General features: G+C 43.5%; 1 protein-coding gene across 1 annotated transcript in view; it reads left to right on the top strand.

Moving 5' to 3' along the window:
• The window catches only part of CD3E (CD3 epsilon subunit of T-cell receptor complex), a 53,097-nt gene that overhangs the window by 7,735 nt on the left and 20,620 nt on the right, over nucleotides 1-24,742 (top strand). Inside the window, exons 2-5 of the mRNA XM_077456890.1 lie at nucleotides 14,624-14,650; nucleotides 16,074-16,100; nucleotides 20,582-20,779; nucleotides 24,214-24,369. Of these exons, the coding sequence (XP_077313016.1) occupies nucleotides 14,624-14,650; nucleotides 16,074-16,100; nucleotides 20,582-20,779; nucleotides 24,214-24,369 (408 nt within the window). The remainder of the gene's footprint in view (nucleotides 1-14,623; nucleotides 14,651-16,073; nucleotides 16,101-20,581; nucleotides 20,780-24,213; nucleotides 24,370-24,742) is intronic.

Genomic DNA, 24,742 nt, shown 5'->3' with positions numbered 1-24,742 from the left:
GAATATGGCCTTTTATACACATTTTACACAAGGGGGTAGATAACGAGGTAGGGCTGCTCATGGATACTCCCTCCCCTATAGCAACAACGTAAAAGACAATTACAGAATTAACATGTTAATTAACCCAGCACTTTAGGCAGCCTAGGTGACCATACAGTCCGTCTCCGGAGGTCAATGTAATCAGCTCTTTCAAGGATTGTGTATTCAGAATTAACAACCTAAGAATAGTCTTTGCATATATCCTGGGAGATACTGTGGATAAATATTACTTACTTACATTTTAAGTAATCCAAGATATATTTTCTCACTCACCCTGTACCAGGATGGCACAGGGTGACTTAGACATAAGAGTTGTATGGGGAGCTGAAACATGGGTTTCCCAACCTTTCCAAAGGATTCTGGGTTCCATGTGCCCTCCCGTCACATTCAGTATGTGGTGAAAATTGCCAACTCTGGAGTCTCATAAACGTCCTATTTTCACAGTGGCCTATGAATAATCACATTTCCTGTTCCTGTGAAGTCACGACCAGCTGCTTTTCATTCCCAGCCTCCTCTGGATCCCTGTAAAATCACACCAGTGCCCCAGGCTGCAAAGGGAAAACAGGACACCAAATAGGACATTTATGAGACTCCAGGGTTGGTGATTTTCACCGCATACTGAACTCATCTAATTTAACCTATTATAGTCTGAGAGGACGTCCCATTCCCGGTATCGATACGCGTTGGGGAGGGGATGGTGCATGAGTAAGTGGATCAGTCTCAGCAAGGAAAGGACACATTAGTTCAGCGGACACAGTGTTCTCTTTGGTCTTTTAAAGAGTGGTGCACTGTAGCACCCATGAAATGTGAGTACCCTATATAGGGGGTTAATGTTTAATAATAAATAGAGTTTAAACGATATCACACTATCTAGTCTCTTTTATTATATACATGTGGAAAACGTGCCAGCAACCAGCCCAGGATCCCAGTACAAACACTGAACCCAGAGGTGGTTCATATGTGTGCTTTGACCAAGCTTAATTGCAAGGTCACACGCTCTAAGGTGAGCGCATATACAGGAGGAGCATCTGAGTGGACACAAGGACATGCTTGCTATCACCATTTTTTTTGGATTTGATTTTTACGTTTTGAAATGGACTTTATATATAATTTTATATCAACAAGTCTTCCCATGAATTTGCCAACATAGAACTTTGCACATAGCACTTTTAGTAGACAGTTTTGAAAAAAAAACTATATTTTTTACTTTCTACTGTAAAACACACCCAAGAAAAAATGTTTAAAAATCTAATTTCTTCATTAATTTAGGCCAATATATATTCTGCTACATATTTTTGGGATATTTTTTAGATTTATTTTACTAGTGTATTGCAGTGGACAAATCAGATCCCTTAATGTACACTTTTGGGGACCAGTGACACTAATACAGTGCTCAGTGCTAAAAAATATGCACTGTCACTGTAATAATGACACTGGCTGGGAAGGAGTTAACATCAGGGGCTTTCAAAGGGTTAAATGTGTGCCAAGGTTGTGCTTACTCACTGTGGGGGAGGTGCTTTGACTAGGGGAAGGCAAAGATCCGTGTTCCTACTTAGCAGAAACACGGGGTCAATGCCTTCCCTTCTGACAGAACGATCTGCCTTGTTTACATAGGCAGATTGTCATTCTACCTGTGTCCTGTGTAATCGGCGGGCACTGGAATATAGATTCTGCAGTACCCACCACTGGGCTCCCACTGTGTATGATCTGGGTCGCCAGCGGCGCGTGCGTGCCCCAGACCTGGAAGTGTCAGATCATGTACTAGGTACATGATCTGGTGCAGAGCGGCCACCCTACCGCAATAGATGTAAGGTGGATGATCTGCAACTGGTTAAAGCTCAACTCCAGGCAACAGAATAACCTGGCACAATGCAAGTTTAAATACAAATTTTTGCCTAGGAATAGAGAAATAAGGTGTAATACTTACCTTATTTCTCCTCTGTAAGGTGTCCCAGGCCATGATTACTTCCCTACAGAATGAGTTAACAACCTTCTAAGCTTTGCAATATGGGAGACCCACTGCAAGGGTTTTTTTTCCATCTTGGAGTTGTTTTTACTGCTTATTAAAAATATGTAAATGCTTTAGTGTACTTAGTGTAGGCATATTTTCACTGCAAGGTGAATCTGGGCTGGAAAAAATGTAAAACCTCTAGTTTGGGATTTTTAAGGCATTGAAATAATAATTTAGAAATAAATTCTATATAAGAAATTTTATTTTAACATATGAAAATAAAAATTAAGTAGAAAAGTTCAATAGGTTGCATAATTATACAAAGATTAAAAACAGTGCATGATGTATTGGATTGAGTTGGAAGTGGTATTTCCCAACTACTTGTTGAACTACCACCAGTGAAAACTGGATGGTGAAGAGTAAAGGAATAGCCAACGCGTTTCGAATGCATAAGCAAAATCTTCATCGGGGATCTATACCACTTCTGAATGTATAAAATGTTGCATTTTAGAATTCATACCGTACCATATATAATACATATTTTCAATAACTGCAAACATATGACATGAACACTTATGTTCTAAATACATGTTTAAGTAACTTTTGGCAGAAGCTTTCCTCATATCTCGGTAGAAAAAGTACAAGATTTGCACAAAACACCCTTCACCCTGTACAAGACTGCTGGATATGATCCAAAAAAATGTCACTCAAAGCAGAAAGGGACACCGTAGGCTATTTAAAGACAGATAAAGAAAAATGAATCCAATGGGTGATATGTATACACATACATTGCCCCCACTAAAGCTCCATCTGTTGGGATGTAAAACATCCCTGTAGGGAGCAGATTTGCAAACCCTAAACGTAAAAGAGCTACTTATTCTTGGGGCCAGTTTGCTTATGAAATCCAAGTGTTCCAGATTAGTAAAACTTCCGCCGCCTGTATTGGCAGGCTCTACCGGTTTTGACTCTTCCTGGTATCATGTGGAGGAGAGCCAGCTGCAGTCCCTGGCATCTCCATATACTGTGCAGGCGCGTCGCAATGATGTCAGACGCATCGCCGGCACGTCCTGTGTTGCTGCGTCATATCCGTCTGTCAGATGACAACATCCAGAGACCGGTGTGGTGGCCATATTGGAGACAAACGCCGTTGACACAAAAGCATCCTCTGGTGATCGGATTACCAATAGAACCAGAGGAGAACAAATGGCCCTGATATAAAATATAAGCGCCAATGTGTGCCGGGTACAGGTGTGAGAGCTTGTAAAAAGACGACATCATTTATACCAACTGGGAAATGCCTCTGCCATTACAAATCAAAAAAATTTAATGATTATAATATATGCCTTCCCTTAATAGACTGTCGCATATATTCAAATCAGAACGGAGTGAAAAAATGCAAACAGAAAATAGAGAGGGAAGGAACCAATTACAAAAAAAAGAAAAGAAAGGTGTAGCATCAATATTTCAGCTCCAAAAGTATGAGGACGAGGAAATCCCACCACGGAGCTAGGAGCTAGGAGCAAGAAAAGCCACCTCCAAATATTATCTACAGAAATCCCATCCATGGGGAAGAAATAGATTTAGATTAAAATTGAAACGAGGAACCACCTATTTATGAACAACGCCCCTCACTTGGAAACAAAAATATATAGATGGAGGAACAAGGTCCCTATATGTTCATTGAATTATCCTACCAAGGGGCTCCCTCCGTTAATCTGTTTTTCCTGAGCTAAAACCGTCCAGAAAGGGCCTGAAGCTCTCTGCCTCATTGAGGCCTGGAGGAGTTGTAGCCTTAAGATATCTGATCCAGTGCATTTCACGCTGGAGCAGAATGTTGTTTCAGTCGCCTCCTCTGGTCGGAATATGTATTCTGTCCAAAACTGTAAAGTTAACAGTAGGCACTCTGTATTTATGTCTCCTGGGAATATGTCTGCCCAGAGGTAAGTACGGATTGCCTATTTGCATACTGTGTATGTGTTTCTCAATGCGTTTGCACAATTCCTGCCGTGTCTTGCCTACATAGAAGGCACCACATTGACACTGCATGAGGTAAATCACACCTTGCGTTTTGCAATATGCAAAATGCCTAAGGCAGAAACATTCCCCATTGGGCAATGTAAATTAGATCCTCTTGCCAATAACTGCACATTGCGAACAGGATCCACAAGGATAGGTACCCTAAGCCAGGGGCGGACTGACCATTGGGCCATTCGGGCACTGCCCGAGGGCCCCGAGCCACTAGGGGGCCCCATCAGGGTTGTCACCCTTAGTAAAATCAGGGACAGTATGTAAAAATCTGTGTTGTTTTTTTACATCTGTCTCTGAAATGTCCCTTACCGACATCCCTTTCGTCTAAAAATCCCGAGATTATAGCTGCCCCACCTCTCCAGTACCTTCTCAGCCAATAGAAACATGTCTGTGTATACTGTGTGTACATGTATGTGTATACTGTGTGTGTGTGTGTATACTGTGTGGCCTCATAATCTCGGTTTGCCTGGGGGCCCCATAATCTCCTATTGCCTGGGGGCCCCATGAGTTGTCAGTCCACCCCTGCCCTAAGCCCTTGTACACACGGTCGGAGATTCCGACGGAATGTGTCCGATCGGACCGTTTTGTCGGATATTCCGACTGTGTGTGGTCTAGATCGGACTGTTTCCGTCGGAATATCCGACGGACCAAGTTTTCCAACTTGTTGGTAAAATTTTCCGACAAAATGCTCCGATCGGACATACTCCGATCATGTGTAGAGAATTCCGATCGGACAAAGTGCCACGCATGCTCAGATCAAATTCCTACACCAAAGCTATTGGCTACTAGCGTGATCGTAGTCCCGTCGTAACGAAATAACGTCATCACGTCGGATTTCCCGACAACTTTGTCCGACCGTGTGTATGCAACAGTTTTGGACAAAATCCGCCTGACAAAATCTGACGGATTTGGTTGTCGGAATCTCCGACCGTGTGTACAAGGGCTAAGTCTTGCAGGGGCCCATCCTTGAGTTACTTTCATATTCACTCTGTGTCACATTTCCCCTATACGTGAATAGCAAGAATAAATATTTCCACAACCAAGAGCTGTGCATAAATTATGTGTAGCATAACCTTGATTTTTAGGCACATGGCATTGTTAGAAGCTAAAGAATCCAGGCCTGGTGGATGGTTGTGTTTCTTTGTTGGCACTGTAATTGCACAATGTATTAAATAAAGATAAAAAAATAAAAAAAATAAGCTAAGGCTAAAACTTATTAGGAGAATTCAGGTATAAAACAAAGAAATTGTATGGCTAATTGAAACTAAAAAGTTTCTTATTCTGAAAATGATTTTGTGAAGTTAATAAGTTACCAGTATCTCACATGCACTGTAAGTTTAGTCTCATCTTTGCAGTAAGTAATATGCATATGTAGAGACATACACACTTGGAGTAGGTGGCCTCCAAAGACACAAGGCAATGTTGCAACTTTGACCCCCTAGCTCTTTGATTGACACTATTAAGGACTGCACATAGGCACAGGGATGCCACACGTATCGCATTGTTTGTATTTGTATGTTGTGCCTCATCAGACAATAATTGTCCACCCCATATCATCCCTTGTGTAATTAGTGGTAGATGCGCACCTGTGGCCAATTACACTATCCCCTGTTAGAAGTCCAACAAATATAAAGCACTGCTTCAGGTAGGAGGTTGTAGCTGGGCCCCCATGGAAGTCCACCAAGGCCTGGGCTCCTCCCTAAATAAATTTCTGAATTATCTGGCTCTGGTGACGTCACAGTATTAGTATATCAATTATATCTTTTTACATGTCTGGGATGCAAATACACATGCTGGAACTAGATGCCAATCAGTGATTCATAAGGTAAAGACTCCAGAACCATGACTTCAAGTTGGGACAAAGGAAACTAGTGATATGGTATATCATTAGGGATGAAGTTCGAGTTTGTGAAACGTGATCTATGAACAGAAGGGTGTACCCATCAATCATCCTCCTGTCCTAGATTCTTACATTCTGAAGCCTGTTTAATTCATAGAAGTTGTAGTATAGTTTCCATGAATGGAGTAGCTTGGTAGAAAGGGTGCACATTGGCTGTTTTGAAGATTATGGAAAATGGAGTGTATGTGTGTGGCAAGGGAGGGCAGCTTCATTGAATGCCTGGCAAATTGTTATCTGCAAGTAAAAGCAGGTTTAGTGCCACTTGATAAAAACATGTGTTGCTTCAAAATCTACCTTAAAAGAATTGTTGTTTTTAAGTGGTATGATTCAAATAATACTACATTGGGGGGCTGCTTCTCTCTATCAGACAAGTTGATTGTAAATAAAAGAAAAATATCAGCTGTCAAGGCACACTGTCACTATGTCTGTCCCTGAAAATGCTGTTCCATAGCATCCTTATATTCAAAAAATTGAGAAATTGTTTGAAACAAAATTACATCTTTTATAGAAAAAAAAAAAAAGTAAAAAAAAAATCACAATCTCACAAGTAAAGAATGGCCTTGGGGCATCTGGAACAGAATCTTGATTTAATGAAACCTGCTAAAAAAAAAAGGCATAAAGTTGGTTCTGATGGACAGAGATAAGTATGACTTTGTTGCAGAACAATACAAATTACTGTGTTTTGGAAGAAGATCCCACAAGAAGGCGCGGTTTGGAATTAGAAGGTTCCTAATAAAAGCCATGGGTTTAAAAATAATATTAAAAGAGGAATTCAAATGCTTGTCAAATAGGAATACAAAAATAGTGACATTTTATGCTCTACCCAAGTTGACTAAAAATCAGGAAACACCACTATGTTGCCCTACCTATAGTATCTCAAAATCAAAATTTTATGTAGAATACTGATAAATACAAAGACACAATTCTTTGACTATTTGTGAAAACTGTACTATCGTATGTAGACTTCAGTGGTTCTGTAAAGAGGTTATCTATAAGGGAATATTATTTTTTGGCAAGCCTAAATGTAGAGGTGTTATATCAGAATTATTGAACACAAACTGGGTCTAAAGCTGGCCATACACTGACCGAAATTTGGCTAGTCCAGCAGGGACCAGCTGAAATTCAATCAGCATGTGGGCTTTCCCACTTGACAGAAGTAGTTTTTTTAATTGACTTCTGTGGAACGGACATGTTGGAAAAATTTCCATCGATCAGAGCGCAGGCTCTAATCACTGTATTCTGACTGTCAGAATACTTTGATCAGAGCCTGCGCTCTGAGCGATTGAAATTTTTCCAACATGTCCCTTCCACAGAAGTCAATTAAAAAATGACTTCTGTGGGTAGGGTAGGTGTGTGCCACTGTAGGATGCCCTGTTTGGCTGGGGGAAAAAAAAAATATAACAGTGTATGGCCAACTTTAAAGAGGTCTTCTGCCCTCCTCTTCAAAAATTTTAAGTCCGCAGCTAAAAATACTGTAACTGCTGACTTTTAATAGGACACTTACTTGTCCAGTGTTCCTTTGATGTCGGCACCCCAGCCGATTTTGGCTTCACAGCCGGCTCCCTACTGTGCACTGCACTTTCCAATTGGCCCGGTGGCATAGGAAGGAGGGGGCGAACATCCGAGGGACAGCGCGGTGGTGCCGTCTCCTGAAAGTGGGGAAGGGTACCTGTCAAAAACAGGTAACTGTCCTCCCCTCCCCCCTGAAAGGTGCCAAATGTTGCACCAGAGGGGGGGGGACAGATAAGCAGAAGTTCCACTTTTGGGTAGAACGCCACTTTAAAGATGACTCCAGCAATTGTTGTGACATGAGTGTGATGACATGCATGGGCGTTGTGATGTGACACACACAATAACGTAATGACATACGTAATATGAAAACATAACATGCACATAACATAATAACTTAGTGGTACATATGAGGCTCCTTCAACACTCTCTTATTATGTGGAGAATTGTGAGCTCTTGTTGTCAGTAAATAGTTAGTAAATAAAAGTGTGAAATGCAAATGGTACACAGTGTCAAATACAAGAATTCTTTTTTTTAAATATATAATATAGGGTTAATATTGGTTTTAACTTTGATGGGGATAGACACGCATAAGAGTAATGTGTGTCATACCCCACGTACAGAGAAATAAAAATATATTGCTGCTACCAATATACAAACTAGGCAGGCGCCTAGGGTGCACTGCCGCCTAGGGCGCAGCTGGGTTTCTCTACTCACTATAGTAGATATAATAACCTCTGATGGGTGCTACTGGCTGGGATGAAGCATGCACATCAAGGGGGTACAGGGGATGCCACTGCTGCATGTAACTCAGGCAGGTGGCAGCAGCTCCTTAGGCACAGCACTGATATGTCCAGACGGAATGGAAGCAAATATGCCCTGCGTGCCTCTATCAGTATGGTGTGATTAAATCCCCATATTTTTTGAAAATGTTCAGTAATATTTTGTTCTGTTTATATGGTCTTATGGCTGTACCATCTTTAACCAGTTCCCGACCAGTGCACGCCGGTGTACGTCTGCAGAATGGCACGGGCAGGCATATTGGCGTACAGATACGTCCAATCTTTAATGCCGCCCTGCCATCGCGAGCACGCTGCGGCCGGCTGCTCGGGCCCCCGGTGAGTCCGGTCGCGGGTCCCGCGGACTCGATCGCTGCAGACATACCCGCGATCTTCTCACGGGGCGGCTGAACGGAGAGATGCTGTTGTAAACAGGTGTAAAACATGTGATTGGAGCAGGGATCAGTGTTCACTAAATGAAAGCCCAGCCCCCAACAGTTAGTAACACACCCCTAGGAACACTTAACCCCTACACTGCCACCCACTGGTTATCCCCTACACTGCCACCCACTGGTTAACCCCTTCACTGCCAGTGTCATTTACACAGGAATCACTGCATTTATATAGCAGTGATTGCTGTATAAATGACAATGGTCCCAAAAATGTCCAATGTGTCCGCCATAATGTCGCAGTCACAATAAAAATAGCTGATCGCCGCCATTACTAGTAAAAAATATATATTTTTACCAAAAATATGTAGAAGAATACGTATTGGCCTAAACTGAGGGAAAAAAATGTTTTTTTTTATATATTATTGGGGGATATTTATTATAACAAAAAGTAAAAAAAAATATTTTTTTTCAAAATTGTCGCTCTATTTTTGTTTATAGCGCAAAAAATAAAAACCGTCGAGGTGATCAAATACCACCAAAAGAAAGCTCTATTTGTGGGAAAAAAAGGACATCAATTTTGTTTGGGAGCCACGTCACATGACCTCGCAATTGTCAGTTAAATCCGCGCAGTGCCAAATCGCAAAAAGTGGTCTGGTCTTTGCCCAGCAAAATGGTCCGGGGCTGAAGTGGTTAATGCATCTTTAGGGTGTACCCCCCAAATCTTTGCTTGTCTATCAGTAACCTGTCTCTCCCTGGTGATCGACCCAGTACAGCCAGCAGCCTCCTGTGTCACAGGCCGTGCTCCCTCCCAACCTGCCCTGTACAGCAGCAGCATGATCTAGTCTATTGGAGTAGTGGGCACTCTCGGGTCGGTGCCTGGTGACAGCTGGAGGTGGGGTTTGTTCCTGGCAGTGTCGTCCAATGCAGCAGAGTAGAGAGTGAGTGAGTGAAGAACATTGACATATATATTGTATAGTATCTGATCTGTCCTCACATGTATGATGTCATCATACCGAGTACATGGTCTCCTCTTCCCCTTCCCCCTCCTCTTCCCCTTTTCCTCCTCTCCTCCCTTCTCCCCGCTCCTCCCTTCCTCTCCCACCCACCTCCTCCTCCCGCTTTCCCCCGCCTCCCCTCTCTCCACTCCTCCCTTTCTCTCCCCCCTCCTCTTCCCCCTCTACCCCTCTCCGCTTCCTGTTCTCCCCCTCTCCTCTTCCTCCTTTCTTCCCTTCTGCCCACTCCTCCCTTCCTCTCCCCTCCCCCCTCTTCTTTTCCTCCCCCTCTCCTCCCCTCCTCTCCCTCCTCTTCCTCTCTTCTACCCTCTCCTCTCCCACCACTTCCTCTCCTCTCCCTCCTCCTCCTCTCACTCCCTACCTCCTCCTCCCCATCAGTACATAGCGCACCCCGCACTCTTTATGCAGCACACCCCACAACCCTGCACTCTGTACCTAGCACACCCCGCAACCCTGCACTCTTTATGCAGTGCACCCCTCAGCCCTGCACTTTGTACATGGCATACCCCGCAACTCAGTACTCAGTACTTAGTGCACCCTGCAACCCTGCACTTAGTATGTAGCGCATCCTGCACTCTTTATATAGTAAAAGAACGTCATAAAAAAAATGCAGACCCCTGCAGAGACAGAGGGGTGATGGTGGATGTGGTATACTTGGATTTTGCAAAAGCGTTTGACATAGTTCCCCACACAGGGCTCATGTGTAAGATAAAGTCTACAGGCTTGGAAAGATCAGTTTGTAAATGGATAGAAAACTGGCTAAAAGACAGAATTCGGAGAGTAGTGGTTAGTGATTCTTATCTGAATGGTCTATGGTTATCAGCGGTGTACCCCAAGGTTCAGTACTGGGACCCTTACTTTTTAATATCTTTATAAAAGATACTGGTTCTGGGATTAAAAGGTAACATTTCTACCTTTGCAGATGAAACTATGCAGTGGAATAAGGTCCTTACAGGATGTCTCCAATTTACAAGCCAGCCTCAAAGCTCTGTCTAATTGGACGACTATGTGGCAGATGAGGTTTTATGTTCATAAATGTAAAGTTATGCACTTGGGGGCTAAGAATATGCATGCATCGTACATACTAGGGGGAGCACAACAGGAGCAATCCATTGTGGAGAAGGATCTGGGGGTTTCGGTAGATCATAAGCTCAATAATAGCATGCAATGCCAAGCTGCGGTTTCCAAAGCAAGCAAAGTCTTTTCTTGTATTAAGAGAGGTATGGACTCCAGAGAGGGAGATATCATTTTGCCCCTGTTCAAATCATTAGTCACCCACCTGGAATTTTCAGTTCAGTTTTGGGAACCAGTTCTCAAAAAGGATATTGGGGAACTGGAAAAAGTGCAGAGAAGGACAACCAAACTGATAAGAGGCATGGAGAAGCTCAGCTATGAGGAAAGATTAGAGGAACTGAATTTATTCACTCTTGAGAAGAGGAGAATAAGGGGGGATATGATCAACATGTACAAATATATAAGGGGTCCATATAGTGAACTTGGTGTTGAGTTATTCACTTTATGGTTAACACTAAGGGGAAAGGGGGTACTCTTAATGTCTAGAGTAAAAGAGATTTCATCTCCAAATAAGGAAAGGCTTCTTCACAGTAAGAGCTGTGAAAATGTGGAATAGATTCCCTTCAGAGTTGGTTCTGGCCAGCTCAGCAGATTGCTTTAAGAAAGGCCTCGATTCTTTCCTAAATGAACATAATTGTCAGGGCTGGCTTAACCCTTCCTTCTCTGGGCTGGCTGCTCAGCTGTCGGCTAATTGCCAGCTCTCATCTCTCTCCACAGTTACACATCTGTTCCTGATCTTGCTCGTCTGACCTGCCTACTTAAAGCTGTCCAGCTCACTTCATCTCTGCCTTTGGCTTGGTCACATCACAAGAAACCATCTCCTGAGTAAAGACTGGCTTGCTGGCATGCCTTCTGGCTCCTTATCCTGTTTGCTGTTGCTCCACTTGGATCCCTGACTTCTGACCTGGCTGATTATCCAATCTGGTTATTGAACTCTGGACTGGCTGACTCTGGCTATGCTTTGACTACACTTACTCTACTTACCTTTTTATTTTTTATTAATAAACAAGTGTGATTTATTTGTACTTCTGTCTCGGTCTGATTCATGGTTTCTGACAGTAGGCGAAGGCCATGAATTCAGAAGATACAGTCAATCCACTCGTTGGTAATATTTTTTCCAGATTGGATGAGCAAGATCCTTCCAAGTCGGAGTCGGTTCCGGTTCCTATGATTCCTCCTGATTGTATCTTGGCTACGGTTCGCACCAGTCTTACTTTTCCTTTGGGTGACAAAATTCTTGCTGCGCAGGTCCATGCTCCTCCTGAGAAACCTTGTGACCGCTGCTTTGTTCCAGAGAGTCTCTGTACTGCCGTGCTCCAGACTTGCCATTCTCCCAAGGCAGCTGGCCATCCTGGGAAGAATCAACTCATTTGGGCCATTTCCCAACAATTCTGGTGGCCTGGTCTAAGGGCTGATGTTACTGCCTTTGTAGCTGCCTGTTCCGTGTGTGCTCAGAGTAAGACTCCACGACACCTTCCAGTGGGCCTCCTACAACCCATACCCAATGGAGAGAGGCCCTGGACCCACCTGTCAATGGATTTCATTGTGGAGTTGCCCAACTCCTAAGGCAACACTGTTATCCTTATGGTGGTTGACTGGTTCTCAAAGATGTGTCATTGTAATCCACTTAAGAAATTGCCTACCACAAAAGAACTGGCTTCCATTTTTGCTTGGGAAATCTTTCGCTTACATGGGCTGCCCAAGGTAATTGTCTTGGGCAGGAGCAGTCAGTTTGTCTCCTGGTTCTGGCGAGCCTTTAGTGCACAGTTGGGAATCCAGCTTGCTTTCTCTTCTGCGTATCACCCGCAGTCTAATGGGGCTGCAGAGCGAGCCAATCAGTCCTGGGAGCAATTCCTATGTTGCTATATTTCTGACCACCATAACAACTGGTCAGACCTATTATCTTGGGCAGAGTTTGCTCACAACAGTGCCTTGAATTCTCCCTCCCGATTGTCTTCATTTATGGCGAATTATGGTTTCCAACCTTCCATGTTGTCTGACTTGTTTGTTCCGCAGAGTATTCCTGCATTAGAGGAGCATCTCCGTGGTCTTTGTTCCACTTGGGTACAAGTCAAGGAGGCTTTGCGTCTTGCTAATGATAGGTACACACTCCATGCTGACCGCAGACGCCTGCCTGCGCCTTCCTACCAGATTGGGGACAGGGTCTGGCTGTCATCTCGCAACCTCCGGCTTTGTGTTTCCTCACTGAAGTTTGCAACTCGGTTTATTGGGCCTTTCCGTATCCTTCGCAGGATTAAACCAGTGGCTTACGCGTTGGACCTTCCTCCTAGTATGCGCATCTCAAATGTGGATTTACCACCTTGGTGACACATCCTCACCCTATTCAGATTGAGAACCATGAGGAGTATGAGGTACAATCCATTGTTAACTCCCGTAGGTTCCGTGGTCAATTGCAGTACCTGGTGTATTGGAAAGAGTACGGTCCGGAGGAACGCTCCTGGGTTTCATCCTCGGACGTACATGCCCCTGTCCTCCTCCACATGTTCCTTAGACGTTTTCCCCTCAAGCCCGGTGGCCCTCCAAAGGAGAGGGGTCTTTAAGGAGGGGGTACTGTCAGGGCTGGCTTAGCCCTTCCTTCTCTGGGCTGGCTGCTCAGCTGTCGGCTAATTGCCAGCTCTCATCTCTCTCCACAGTTACACATCTGTTCCTGATCTTGCTCGTCTGACCTGCCTACTTAAAGCTGTCCAGCTCACGTCATCTCTGCCTTCGGCTTGGTCACATCACAAGAAACCATCTCCTGAGTAAAGACTGGCTTGCTGGCATGCCTTATGGCTCCTTATCCTGTTTGCTGTTGCTCCACTTGGATCCCTGACTTCTGGCCTGGCTGATTACCCAATCTGGTTATTGAACTCTGGACTGGCTGACTACTCGATCTGGTTACTGGACTCTGGGTATGCTTTGACTACACTTACTCTATTCACCTTTTTATTTTTTATTAATAAACAAGTGTGATTTAATTGTACTTCTGTCTCGGTCTGATTCGTGGTTTCTGTCAATAATTTAACTTGGTACTAACATTTATAGGTAAAGTTGATCCAGGGAAAATCCGACTTCCTCTCGGGGGATCAGGAAGGAACTTTTTCCTCTGCTGTAACAAATTGGATCTTTCTTTTCTGTTTTTTTTTTGCCTTCCTCTGGATAAACTGTTGGTATAGGATTGGGTATATAGGATTGTATGATATATTTTTTTTTTTATGGTTGATGGACTTGTGTCTTTTTTCAACCTAACTATGTAACTATATAACATGTCTGCAGTTTCTGACAGTCTCTTTGGAGCATGTCTGCAGTCTCTGACCTTCTCTTGGAGCATGTCTGCAGTCTCTGACCATCTTTTGTATGATATCTGCAGTTTCTGACCATCTCTTGTATCATGTCTGTAGTCTCTGATCATCTCCTGTATTAGATCCATTCCTCTGCAGTCCCCCTCTGATGAAATACACACCCCATTACAGCAACTGCTGCCCCCCCCCCCCCCCAGAGAAAAAAAACACAAACACATAGAGGTCAAGCCATCTTCCCCCCAGCCCCTCAGAGATGCAGAGACCCCAAGGGTAGCACTAACATAGCTCTACTGACATGTCACATGTGCAGCTCTAGTAGGCAGGCTGGAGTGATCTCCTCCAAGGCTCCTTCATGTCTGCCTGCTCCCGGAGTCCTGCCCAATTACTGTTGCGAGCCGTGCATCCCCCAGTGAGAGAAACATATTGAAATAAGCTTTACTTTTTCTACTATTTTGAATTGTCATTTCTCTATTCTGTTCTGGAAAACTCACAAATGTATTTTTTTGTGTGCTTTATGTAACCCATTTTATTTCAGTAAAAATAAAAAGGTAAATGTGAAAATATGAAAATAAAACAACTGAATGTCAATGTGTTTGCATTGGAAATAAACAAATACATTTTTTGTCCATGTTTCAGATATGTCAGCTGCAGAAGATAATTCAGGTAAGGTGAAATTATATATATATATTCTTTTTTTCTATTTACATTTTTTTAATTATATATCAAAAAATATGCTTTTCCTGGCTTTTTTATTTAATTTTGGATAGAATAAGGGATTTCTTTTGCTATCTGTGTCAAATTGGAGCGAGTTCTCTTCACTTCTTGTCCCATAGTCAAAAAAGGAAATGAGAGGTAGATCACTCAAAAGTAAGAGAATCCCTGTTGTCACCAGGGCCACCAGAACTAGTGTCCCCATTGAAAGATTTGCCCTTTATTCCTGTTCTGGTGACAACCCAAAATGTGAGATGAGAGAGGGAGAATCTCCCCAACGCTCCAATTAAAGTGGTATTAAAGGCTAAGTTCACCTTTTTGGGCAGAAATTGTGCAGAGCTTATAAGATCAGATTGCATAGTGTATGTCCATCTTTATACAAGTGCATAGGATGGAGTAAATAGATACACTCAGCTGTCAGGCTCCATCCAAATCTCCACATAGCGGGCGCTCACATTTCCACATGCATTTTTTTGGGGCTTTTTTGGAGAGCTTCAGCTTGTCATGCATAGGGCAGCCATTCACTTGAATAGGCTGCCCTACATGTGGCAATTGCCCCAAAAACGCTCCAGAATTTGTTTGAGTGGAGAGTGGTGTGTTGGGAGGTATGTAAGAGCACTTTAGTTATGGGGCTACAGAAATACTAAAGTAAACAAGAAATGATGCAGTGTATTGCAGAAAAAAATGTCAGAATTATAGAGTGTATGGTATGTAGCAGCAGGGCGCTCTTTGAGCAGTATGTCAGTGCAGGCAGTCAGTGCAGGGCAGTATGTCAGTGCAGGGCAGTATGTCAGTGCAGGGCTGTCAATGCAGGGTAGTATGTCAGTGCAGGGCTGTCAATGCCGGGCAGTATGTCAGTGCAGGGCAGTCAGCCCCCCCTCCGATGAAATACACACCCCATTGCAGCAACTGCTGCCCCCCCCCCCCCCCCCCCCGAGAAAAAAAACACAAACACATAGAGGTCAAGCCATATTCCCCCCAGCCCCTCAGAGATGCAGAGACCCCAAGGGTAGCACTAACATAGCTCTACTGACATGTCACATGTGCAGCTGCAGTAGGCAGGCTGGAGTGATCTCCTCCAAGGCTCCTTCACGTCTGCCTGCTCCCGGAGTCCTGCCCAATTACTGTTGCGAGCCGTGCATCCCCCAGTGAGAGAAACATATTGAAATAAGCTTTACTTTTTCTACTATCTTGAATTGTCATTTCTCTATTCTGTTCTGGAAAACTCACAAATGTATTTTTTTGTGTGCTTTATGTAACCCATTTTATTTCAGTAAAAATAAAAAGGTAAATGTGAAAATATGAAAATAAAACAACTGAATGTCAATGTGTTTGCATTGGAAATAAACAAATACATTTTTTGTCCATGTTTCAGATATGTCAGCTGCAGAAGATAATTCAGGTAAGGTGAAATTATATATATATATTCTTTTTTTCTATTTACATTTTTTTAATTATATATCAAAAAATATGCTTTTCCTGGCTTTTTTATTTAATTTTGGATAGAATAAGGGATTTCTTTTGCTATCTGTGTCAAATTGGAGCGAGTTCTCTTCACTTCTTGTCCCATAGTCAAAAAAGGAAATGAGAGGTAGATCACTCAAAAGTAAGAGAATCCCTGTTGTCACCAGGGCCACCAGAACTAGTGTCCCCATTGAAAGATTTGCCCTTTATTCCTGTTCTGGTGACAACCCAAAATGTGAGATGAGAGAGGGAGAATCTCCCTAACGCTCCAATTAAAATGGTATTAAAGGCTAAGTTCACCTTTTTGGGCAGAAATTGTGCAGAGCTTATAAGATCAGATTGCATAGTGTATGTCCATCTTTATACAAGTGCATAGGATGGAGTATATAGAGACACTCAGCTGTCAGGCTCCATCCAAATCTCCACATAGCGGGTGCTCACATTTCCACATGCATTTTTTTGTGGCGTTTTTGGAGCGCTTCAGCTTGTCATGCATAGGGCAGCCATTCACTTGAATAGGCTGCCCTACATGTGGCAATTAGCCCCAAAGAAGCTCCAGAGTTTGTATGAGTGGAGAGCGGTGTGTTTTTACTGACGTTTTTGTTGCATTTGCAGCACATTTTTTGCACAGCAAACGCATGCTTGCTACCCGTGCTTGGGGTGCCTTTAACATTTAATGATAACACAAGCAAGATGCGCATTTACAGCACGTTTCTGAAACACATGTTTTCTGTGCAGTTTGCCATGCGTTCGGAAACACACAAATGTAAATGGAGCCTCATTGTTCTTGTGTAAACACACCAATTTCACTTTCGGGCCCCATTCACGCCAAGCGTAGTGGGAGTGCATGTTTTTTGGCACGTTTTTCCCGTGACACGCATAGTGCAGCTCATCGATTTCAATGGGCTGCCCTACACGTGGCAAAGTAGCTCATGGGACATTTTGCCATGTTAAAGTCTACATGTTTTTTACTGAGAGTCTGCGGCATTTGTTGCTAGTTTTTTCACGTACCAAAATGTGTGTTTGCTTCTGTGTTTGGTGTGCTGTTAAAGAGTTACTAAACCCACAACAGTAAAATCAGTCTGTATATGCAGTAATGCATGCTTGTTATACTCACTGTGGAACCAAAGGGGTTAATCATCTGCATTGTGTATAAAGGCCGTTTGATCCTGTCTTCTCTGATCCTCCTCTTATTTAACTGACTCCAACCCATCTACTGGTAGAACAGAGCGTTAGGAGTCTGGAGTCAGGCTGCACATGCTCAGTTTGGTGTGCATTGCTAGAGAGTTTTTTTATTTCTTGGGAGAGTGCATGTAATCAGCACAGGGCCAATCCTCACTTTCCAGACAGAGGATCAGGGGAGAATAAAAACTCCTCTTACAAGCCTTAAGCAGATACTGATACAAGTCACAAGAATTCTCTAATTGCCGATAATAAAAAGGTATTTAGCAGTTTATATTTACTAAAACTATTGCATTTCCATGTTCTGTGTACTGTGGAGGACCAGATATAGTGAATGCAGGGTCCTGGGTTTAGTAACACTTTAAGAATTAATGGCACTGAAAGTACAACTAGGTCATTTTAGGTGTATAAATGTGGTCATACACTATACAATTTGATTGTACAATTTCTGTGCTATCTCCTTTAGATTTACCAAAATGATATAATAGGAGGACACACCATCTATCCAATTACTCTGTATCCAATTAGGCAGGCTCTTGCACTACATAGCTTATGGCAGATCTAAAGGGGATTGTGCAATCAGATTGTATAGTGTATGGGGAGCTTTACAGACTTCCAGGACACACTTCTGTTTTTAATACTACAGCTCTGCTCCACGCAAGCAGTGATCGCTCAGCTCCTGAACACTCTATCAAATGAGCGATTGGCGCAAGAATACTGTAAGGTGCAAAACGAGGAAGACCCTGGAAGACCCTGGCTGTGCATATAGTGAGTCTGCATAGGTGTTAGGAAGGGGACATTTTTAATACTTTAACGTGGAGCTAGAGGGAAACAAAAGCTGAAAGTTTATTACTATTTTAAAGCCTTCCATACATGGATCAAAATTTGGCCAGTTCAGCAGGTACTAGTCAAATTTCAGTCCATGTATGGGTACCCAATCTACTGATCGACTTTTGTACAACCATCCTGTCGGATTTTTGCTGCTCAAGCTGGCTATAGCCGGCAGAGCTGATCAGAGTATTCTGATGGTGGGGAAGCCTCCCTGCTGTCAGACTACAATAGCTCAGCGGGAGGATTTCCCCATCTACATGAGTGTGTGGATGGGAGAATTTTTTTTTTGTTCCTCTCCCCGGTTGACTCATCTATATGGGCTGCTTTCGTTTCAGCACCCTGTGCCCCAAGGCCAACCTTTCCCGATTTTTTTTTCAACACAGAGGACCCTTGAAATAACTTTCCAGTCTCAGGGAACCTCAACTAAACCCCTACTAAAAATGTCTATATCTACAACTCATGATACATTAGTGTGATGGTCAGATGGAAGAATGTTCTGTATACTTGTGGTCACTGGGAAGAATTACCCCCTTACAGATAGCTAAAAGATCAGTGGTGTCAGAGGGAACTTATCTAAGAGGCAGAAATTGCTCATAGCTCAAGGGACCCCTAGCCACCTCTGGAGGAACCCGAGTTCTTTGGAATCCTGTTTGAGAAACCCTGTTGTAGGCTAAAATTCTAATTCACAGTCCCAATGCACCTATCGTGGCTGCTTTACCAGTCGATGACCGGACTTCACATTTTGTGTGTAGCACGCTGATGTTTAGGCAGGGTTGCTATTATGTTTATTTGCCAAGTTATAGTTGCCTTGGCCAACAGTTAGGAGGCCAATAGATTTCACCCTAATTCTGGAATTGCTGCACTTCTCTTTTCTGTCGCTAGATGGCCAGGTATATGGTGACATTGGATAAGACAAGGGCATTGCAAGGACAGATTAGGAATGAATGGGGTGTCCTAGCCAATGGGCAGGGACTTTATTGGGTCCCTTAGCCTGCCGGGAGAACCTATTTATTTGGGTGGAGTCAGGTGATCGGGGTTCTGTGCCACCCAGACGGCTGTCTGGGTGGACGTGTGTTGTATTGCCCCGGGCTGCTAGGCCAGAAACCTAAGGCCTATCCTGGGAACATCTGCCTGCTAGGCTGTCTGAGGGCCTATCCAGAAGCAGGAAAGCAGCGTAGGGTTGGGACTGCGGGCTTGTAGTCCAACCAGAAGTAATGGTTCTGCAGACTGGGGGAACTAGTCATGGTCGGAGGTAGAAGGAAAGCTGTTGCCAATAAGGGACCATCCACCTTGCTACCAGAGACCATTGTGAGTAAGTTGAGGCCAGTACCAGAGTAGGCTTCTCGCCAGCCGGAGACGGCGAAGAAGTGAGAAAACTTTAGCATGTGCCTAGTCAGGGACCCAGCGGGACAGCAGAGGTGATGCTTGTGGAGTTCCAAGCCAGGGATCTAATTTGTCAGCAGGGGTGAAGCTTGAAGAGTTCCTGTGAGTGCCAAGCCAGTGACCCAGCAGCGAGGCAGGGGGGACGCTTGAGGAAGATACCGAGTGCTACAGTGAAAGAACTCAGGGATACAGTGGCTAGTGGATCTGAAGTCTAGTGAGGGAGACTGGGAGCTCATTGAGTGAAGACCCGCCGTGAGTGAGTGTGGGGTAAAGACAACTTTTCGTGTTGCAGATAGTTGGATACCTTTACCGTTAGTAACAGCTACAAGATTGTTGCCATACAAGCTTCAAGATTGTTGCCATAGGAGACAGCGGTCCTACCTATACAGAAGTGGTGTCCAGCTGGATGCCTTCACCTGTACAGCTGTCTACCTATAGAAGTCTTGGAGTCTGCTAATTATCTTTGCATCTACCTAAGGGTGTCCTGGCCCTAACCCTCTCTCCCACAGTTCTGTTTAAGAGACAATAAATCTCTTTGCATTCAAAAAGTGTCTGGCGCCCACCTGTTCATCTTGCACCCACCATGCCTTGTAACCCACTCTACACTAAAGGATGTCAGCTCTCCCTTACTATGGAGGTAACCATTAAGACAAAGGAGACCCGAGACAATGCTATATGTGGAACATATAAAATAGCTTTGCTCATCTTAGTTTTGGAGGACAAATTAGACTCGCCATATCCCTGTATCCCTTCATGGGACATGGAAGAGAAATACTAAAGTCTGCAGTAAAAAGGAAGTATCCACGACTGGATACTTCCCAATCTTAAACTGATGAAAAATGTTGATCCCCACAAAATACTTTGAAGTTGTACAAATGCTTATATGTCATACAATAATTACAAATACCCTATGTGCAAACTATGTCAGTTGTGTCATATCATTCTACTGAACATGCTTCCATATTGTTCTTAGTCTATATTAATTCCAATCTGCCATTTTGCAAACTCTTGTTTATATTATAGATAAATATAAATTTACGGTGGAAATCTCTGGGCCTTCGGTTAAGATCATTTGCCCTGAACATAATGGCAAGGTGACAAAAAAGGGAAAATCTGGAGACCTTTCTACTAATGGAGAATATACAAAGAACCCATTTTCAGCAGATGATAATGGGGAGTATTACTGTGATGACAACAAGCATCTCTACCTTAAGGCATATGGTGAGTATCAAAAGGTTTTTAAATATGTCCCTTCCAGCTTTCCTGCCTTCCTATATTTTATAACATTAGAATTCTTGCTCAGAGAAAGCCAAAGACACTTGACTCCAGCTATGTATCCCAGAGCTAAGCCATCTATCTAGCGCAAAGCCCTGATCCAAGTTAAAAAAAAAAAAAGATGCCCCAGGATGTGCAAAATCAAAAAGTGGCTTTGGATGGACTGGACTGTTGAACAGCTGAATCTTCAAAACGTACCCTGTCAACTCTCGAACTGGACTGTTGGTAAAATTTTGTTTAATCAGCGCTGCAGCCATTAGAGTCCCCGCTGTCAGAATACAATAGCACAGCGGGGAGGATTCCTCCTTAAACTTGCTTGTGTGGATGGGGAAATCAGCTTAAGTTTTTTTTTTTCAATCAACCAACCAACAGAGTCCACTATGGCCAGCTTTAGGCTGCATGGACACTGGGCCTAAAAATACTCCAGTTCCCTTGGCAGAAAGAAAATGCTCATATAGAGCATTTTTGTACAGGAGTTTAGGAGAGCTTAGGAGAATTTTCTGCTTGAAAGCTCAAATCAAAATGCAAACCAGAAGTTTTTTTTTTTCTTCTGCCTCTAAACGCTGAGATTAAAATATGCCTCTAATCATCCTAATGTGCACGGATAAGGATAGGATAACACTGATCTGCTTCTACAGGCAAAACACAAAACTCCCGAAGAAGCAGTGATTTTTAAAGTAGTTGTAAACCCTTAGGCCACGTACACACGGGTGGATTGTCTGCCCAACTAAGTTCGGCAGACAATCCGACAGACAGTCCGTTCAAAATTAGCATGAACGGACTTGACCACACACGATGAGCAGACAGTCCGCTGAAAGCGTGCGTGATGACGTGTACAGCATGTACGACGGGGCTAGAAAAACGACGTCCTATACACTGCAATGCAACCTTCGGCCGCGTAAACCCTTTCTGAGCATGCGCCATACTTAGTCCGTCCAACTTGCCTACACACGAGCGGACTGTCCGCTGAAACCAAGTTTGGACGGACAAAACCAAGTTTGAACGGACTGTCTTACGGAAATTCCGTAAGACTTTGTTCGTCAGACTGTCCGCTGAAAAAGTCCGCTGAAGCCCACACACGAGCGGACTGTCCGCTGAAACACTGTTCAGCGGACTAAGTTGGGCAGACAGTCCGCCCGTGTGTACGCGGCCTCACACACCACTTTTCCCTACAGGTATAATAAGGCTTACCTGTAGGTACAGGAAATGTCTTCTAAACCTGCGCGGTTTAGGCGATATTTACCATATATGCTTGCACCAACGTCATTGTGTCCTTTCTAAAGGGCCCATGGCGTGACTGTCGGCTCCCGCACACATGCGCGGGAGTGACATAACGTGACTCTGGTCAGTCACAGAGCCGGAGTCCACGGCCCCGAAAGGAAGAGGGGTGAAGATGGACGTAGCCACCAGCGGGGATATTGCGGGGCTTTGTTTGCAGGTAAGTGCAACATAATGGGCTAGTATGCGATGCATACTAGCCCATTATGCTTTTACTTTGCAGGGAAAAGAAGCCAGTGTACATGGAGCCTTAGATTAGACAAAGTGTGGCTTAAACGTGTAAGCATGGTTGACCTACAAGATGCTTGATCTTAAAAATGAAATGTCATACAAAGTGTAGTGCAGAGCACTGATAATTGCATTTCTTTTGGCACAAGCAACATATTATATTATATGAGTGAGGTGCAGCGCTTGTATAGAAGTCCACAAGAAATAAATCAAGGAGACGTTGTTCAACACAGTTCACAAGTTGGTCAGCAGAAGGTGAAACATAGAGGAAACCATCACCGGCACCCAATCGCACTGCTGCTTAAGCTCCTTATTGGACCCCAGTGTTGCCAACCACCAGTATTTCTACTGGTAGCCAGTAAAATATGGGCACTTTTCTCCTACCAGTAAATGCCAGGCAAATAAAAAGGTTGACAGTAAAAAAATATGGCTGTGACACTTGGCCGAGAACCATCCGGGTGCCTGCTACACTGTGTTCGCACTGTGCCTGCAGTGTGACACGTGAAGTCATGGTGCAAGGAAACAGAGCAGCCGGAGCCTCATGTGCAGGTCTACAGAACGGGAGGAAGACAAGCCAGGAGTGGACTGAAGGGACCACCTGGCGTGCAGAGAGACTGTCACTGTGACTCAGAAGGTGACGTATCATGTTGGTGAGGTGCCATCATCATCTGTGCTGCTGCACACTGCTGTCAGTGTCACTATGAGAGTCAATTTCATGTGTGTGTGTGCGCCTGCCCATTTTAATTTCTTGCCCTCTCGATTCCTGTCCCTGAGCTACTTATTTGCTAAATCGAAAATAAAATAAGAAATATGCTTTTGCCTTAATATCTACCTTACTTTGCTAATTGCATATTGTACTTGTTTGTAGCCTAAAAACTGAAATTTGCAGTTAAAACTGCCATTTTGTAACTTTTGGATATGCCAGTGTAAACGTGGCTGTGCCAGTAAATTTTGGGTGCCGTGTCAGTAAATTTAAGTCTTGTAGGTTGGCAACACTGGTGGACCCTCATTACAAGGGCCACATAAGTATGTAAATGAAACAGGAAGCCCATCAATCTCCACACATACTGATCTTGGGACAGCTCACCGGAATATGGATACACCAGCTCCAGGTAACAGCTTTCCTTTTCCAACATTCCAATAGTGGTCACCACAAGTAATTCATCCCATGTAGATAAAAGGAGATAAACCTCATGGTGCAGTATATCAACCAACGTTTTATTGTAAGTAAAACAGGAGATAAACTCACATGCTCCAAGTAAAAAAAAAACTTGTGTTTGCATAAGCATCCAGCAGTCTCACCAACAAGATAGCCACCATGTCCCAGCATACAGCATCGTCACATTGCCAATTTCTCTCTACGTCCTTTTGTCGTAGAATTACATAGTCAGGAGCGAAACTACGTAGGGAGGAGTCGGTGTGTGGCGCTGCTGTATGCTGGGATGTGGCGACCATCTTGCAAGTCAAGCTGCTCCAGAGCTTAGTAAATGAGCAGAAGCTCTGCTGACTTCAATCATCCATTCATGTGCAAGCAAAAATGCTGTTTTTTTTTTCCCCTGCATGTGATTGGGTATTCTTTGCAAAGTGAAGCTTTACCTCATTTATTAAGCTCTGGAGCAACTGCACGTGGAGAGTGCAACTGCACTTTGCAAAGTGCACAGCCTATTTGCCTTTAGTATATCAACCCCAAAGTGTTGCCTATAAAGAATACCCTGTCGGGAGCTCAAGTCTTGCACTTTAATACATGTTGAGTTTGTGTCAGGGATTGTTATCCAGTCTTTTCTAATCTACATGTGGACTTTCCAAATTATGGAAATTGTGGCAGGGTTGGCAGTGTAACCTATCCTGAACTAACGTTCTCCATTTCCTTGCAGTATGTGAAAACTGCATAGAGGTCTCCATTCTTCTGCTAGCTGGTATCCTGATAGCTGATTGCCTGGTGACACTTGGTGCAGCTTTTTTCATTTATTTTGGATTCAAGAGAAAATCTGTTAGAAGCAGCGAGATGGCACCCGGAGGCCGAAACAGAGGTATAATATACCAATATGCTAATGGTTGACTTTGGTAACATCGTCAATGTATAGAAGTTTTTATCTTTTTCTGGTAAATTTACTTTTTTTTTATTTATTTTTTATTGTATTTGTTTAATTTAGAACACTGCAAGTTTAGAAGGATTTTATGTAACAAAGCTAATGCATATGTATTTGTTTATGTACAGTATCTCACCTTAGGAAGCAGTGCTTATATAATTCAAAACTGTAAAATTCCAGAATATTGTACAAAATGAATGACACAATACCAGGAGAATATAAAGATCTTGGGGGCGTGTCTGAGATGGCAAAGGGAGCAGACGTGTCTGTCTGAGCTCCCTGAGACCGGCATATTAATCCTGTTCTTTTGGAG

Source organism: Lithobates pipiens, unplaced genomic scaffold, assembly GCF_037356315.1.
Source record: "Lithobates pipiens isolate NorthernLeopardFrog02 unplaced genomic scaffold, aLitPip1_a1.2 Scaffold_27, whole genome shotgun sequence".
In the NCBI taxonomy this organism is placed as follows: domain Eukaryota; kingdom Metazoa; phylum Chordata; class Amphibia; order Anura; family Ranidae; genus Lithobates; species Lithobates pipiens.
This window is presented reverse-complemented; position numbering and strand designations above follow the sequence as displayed.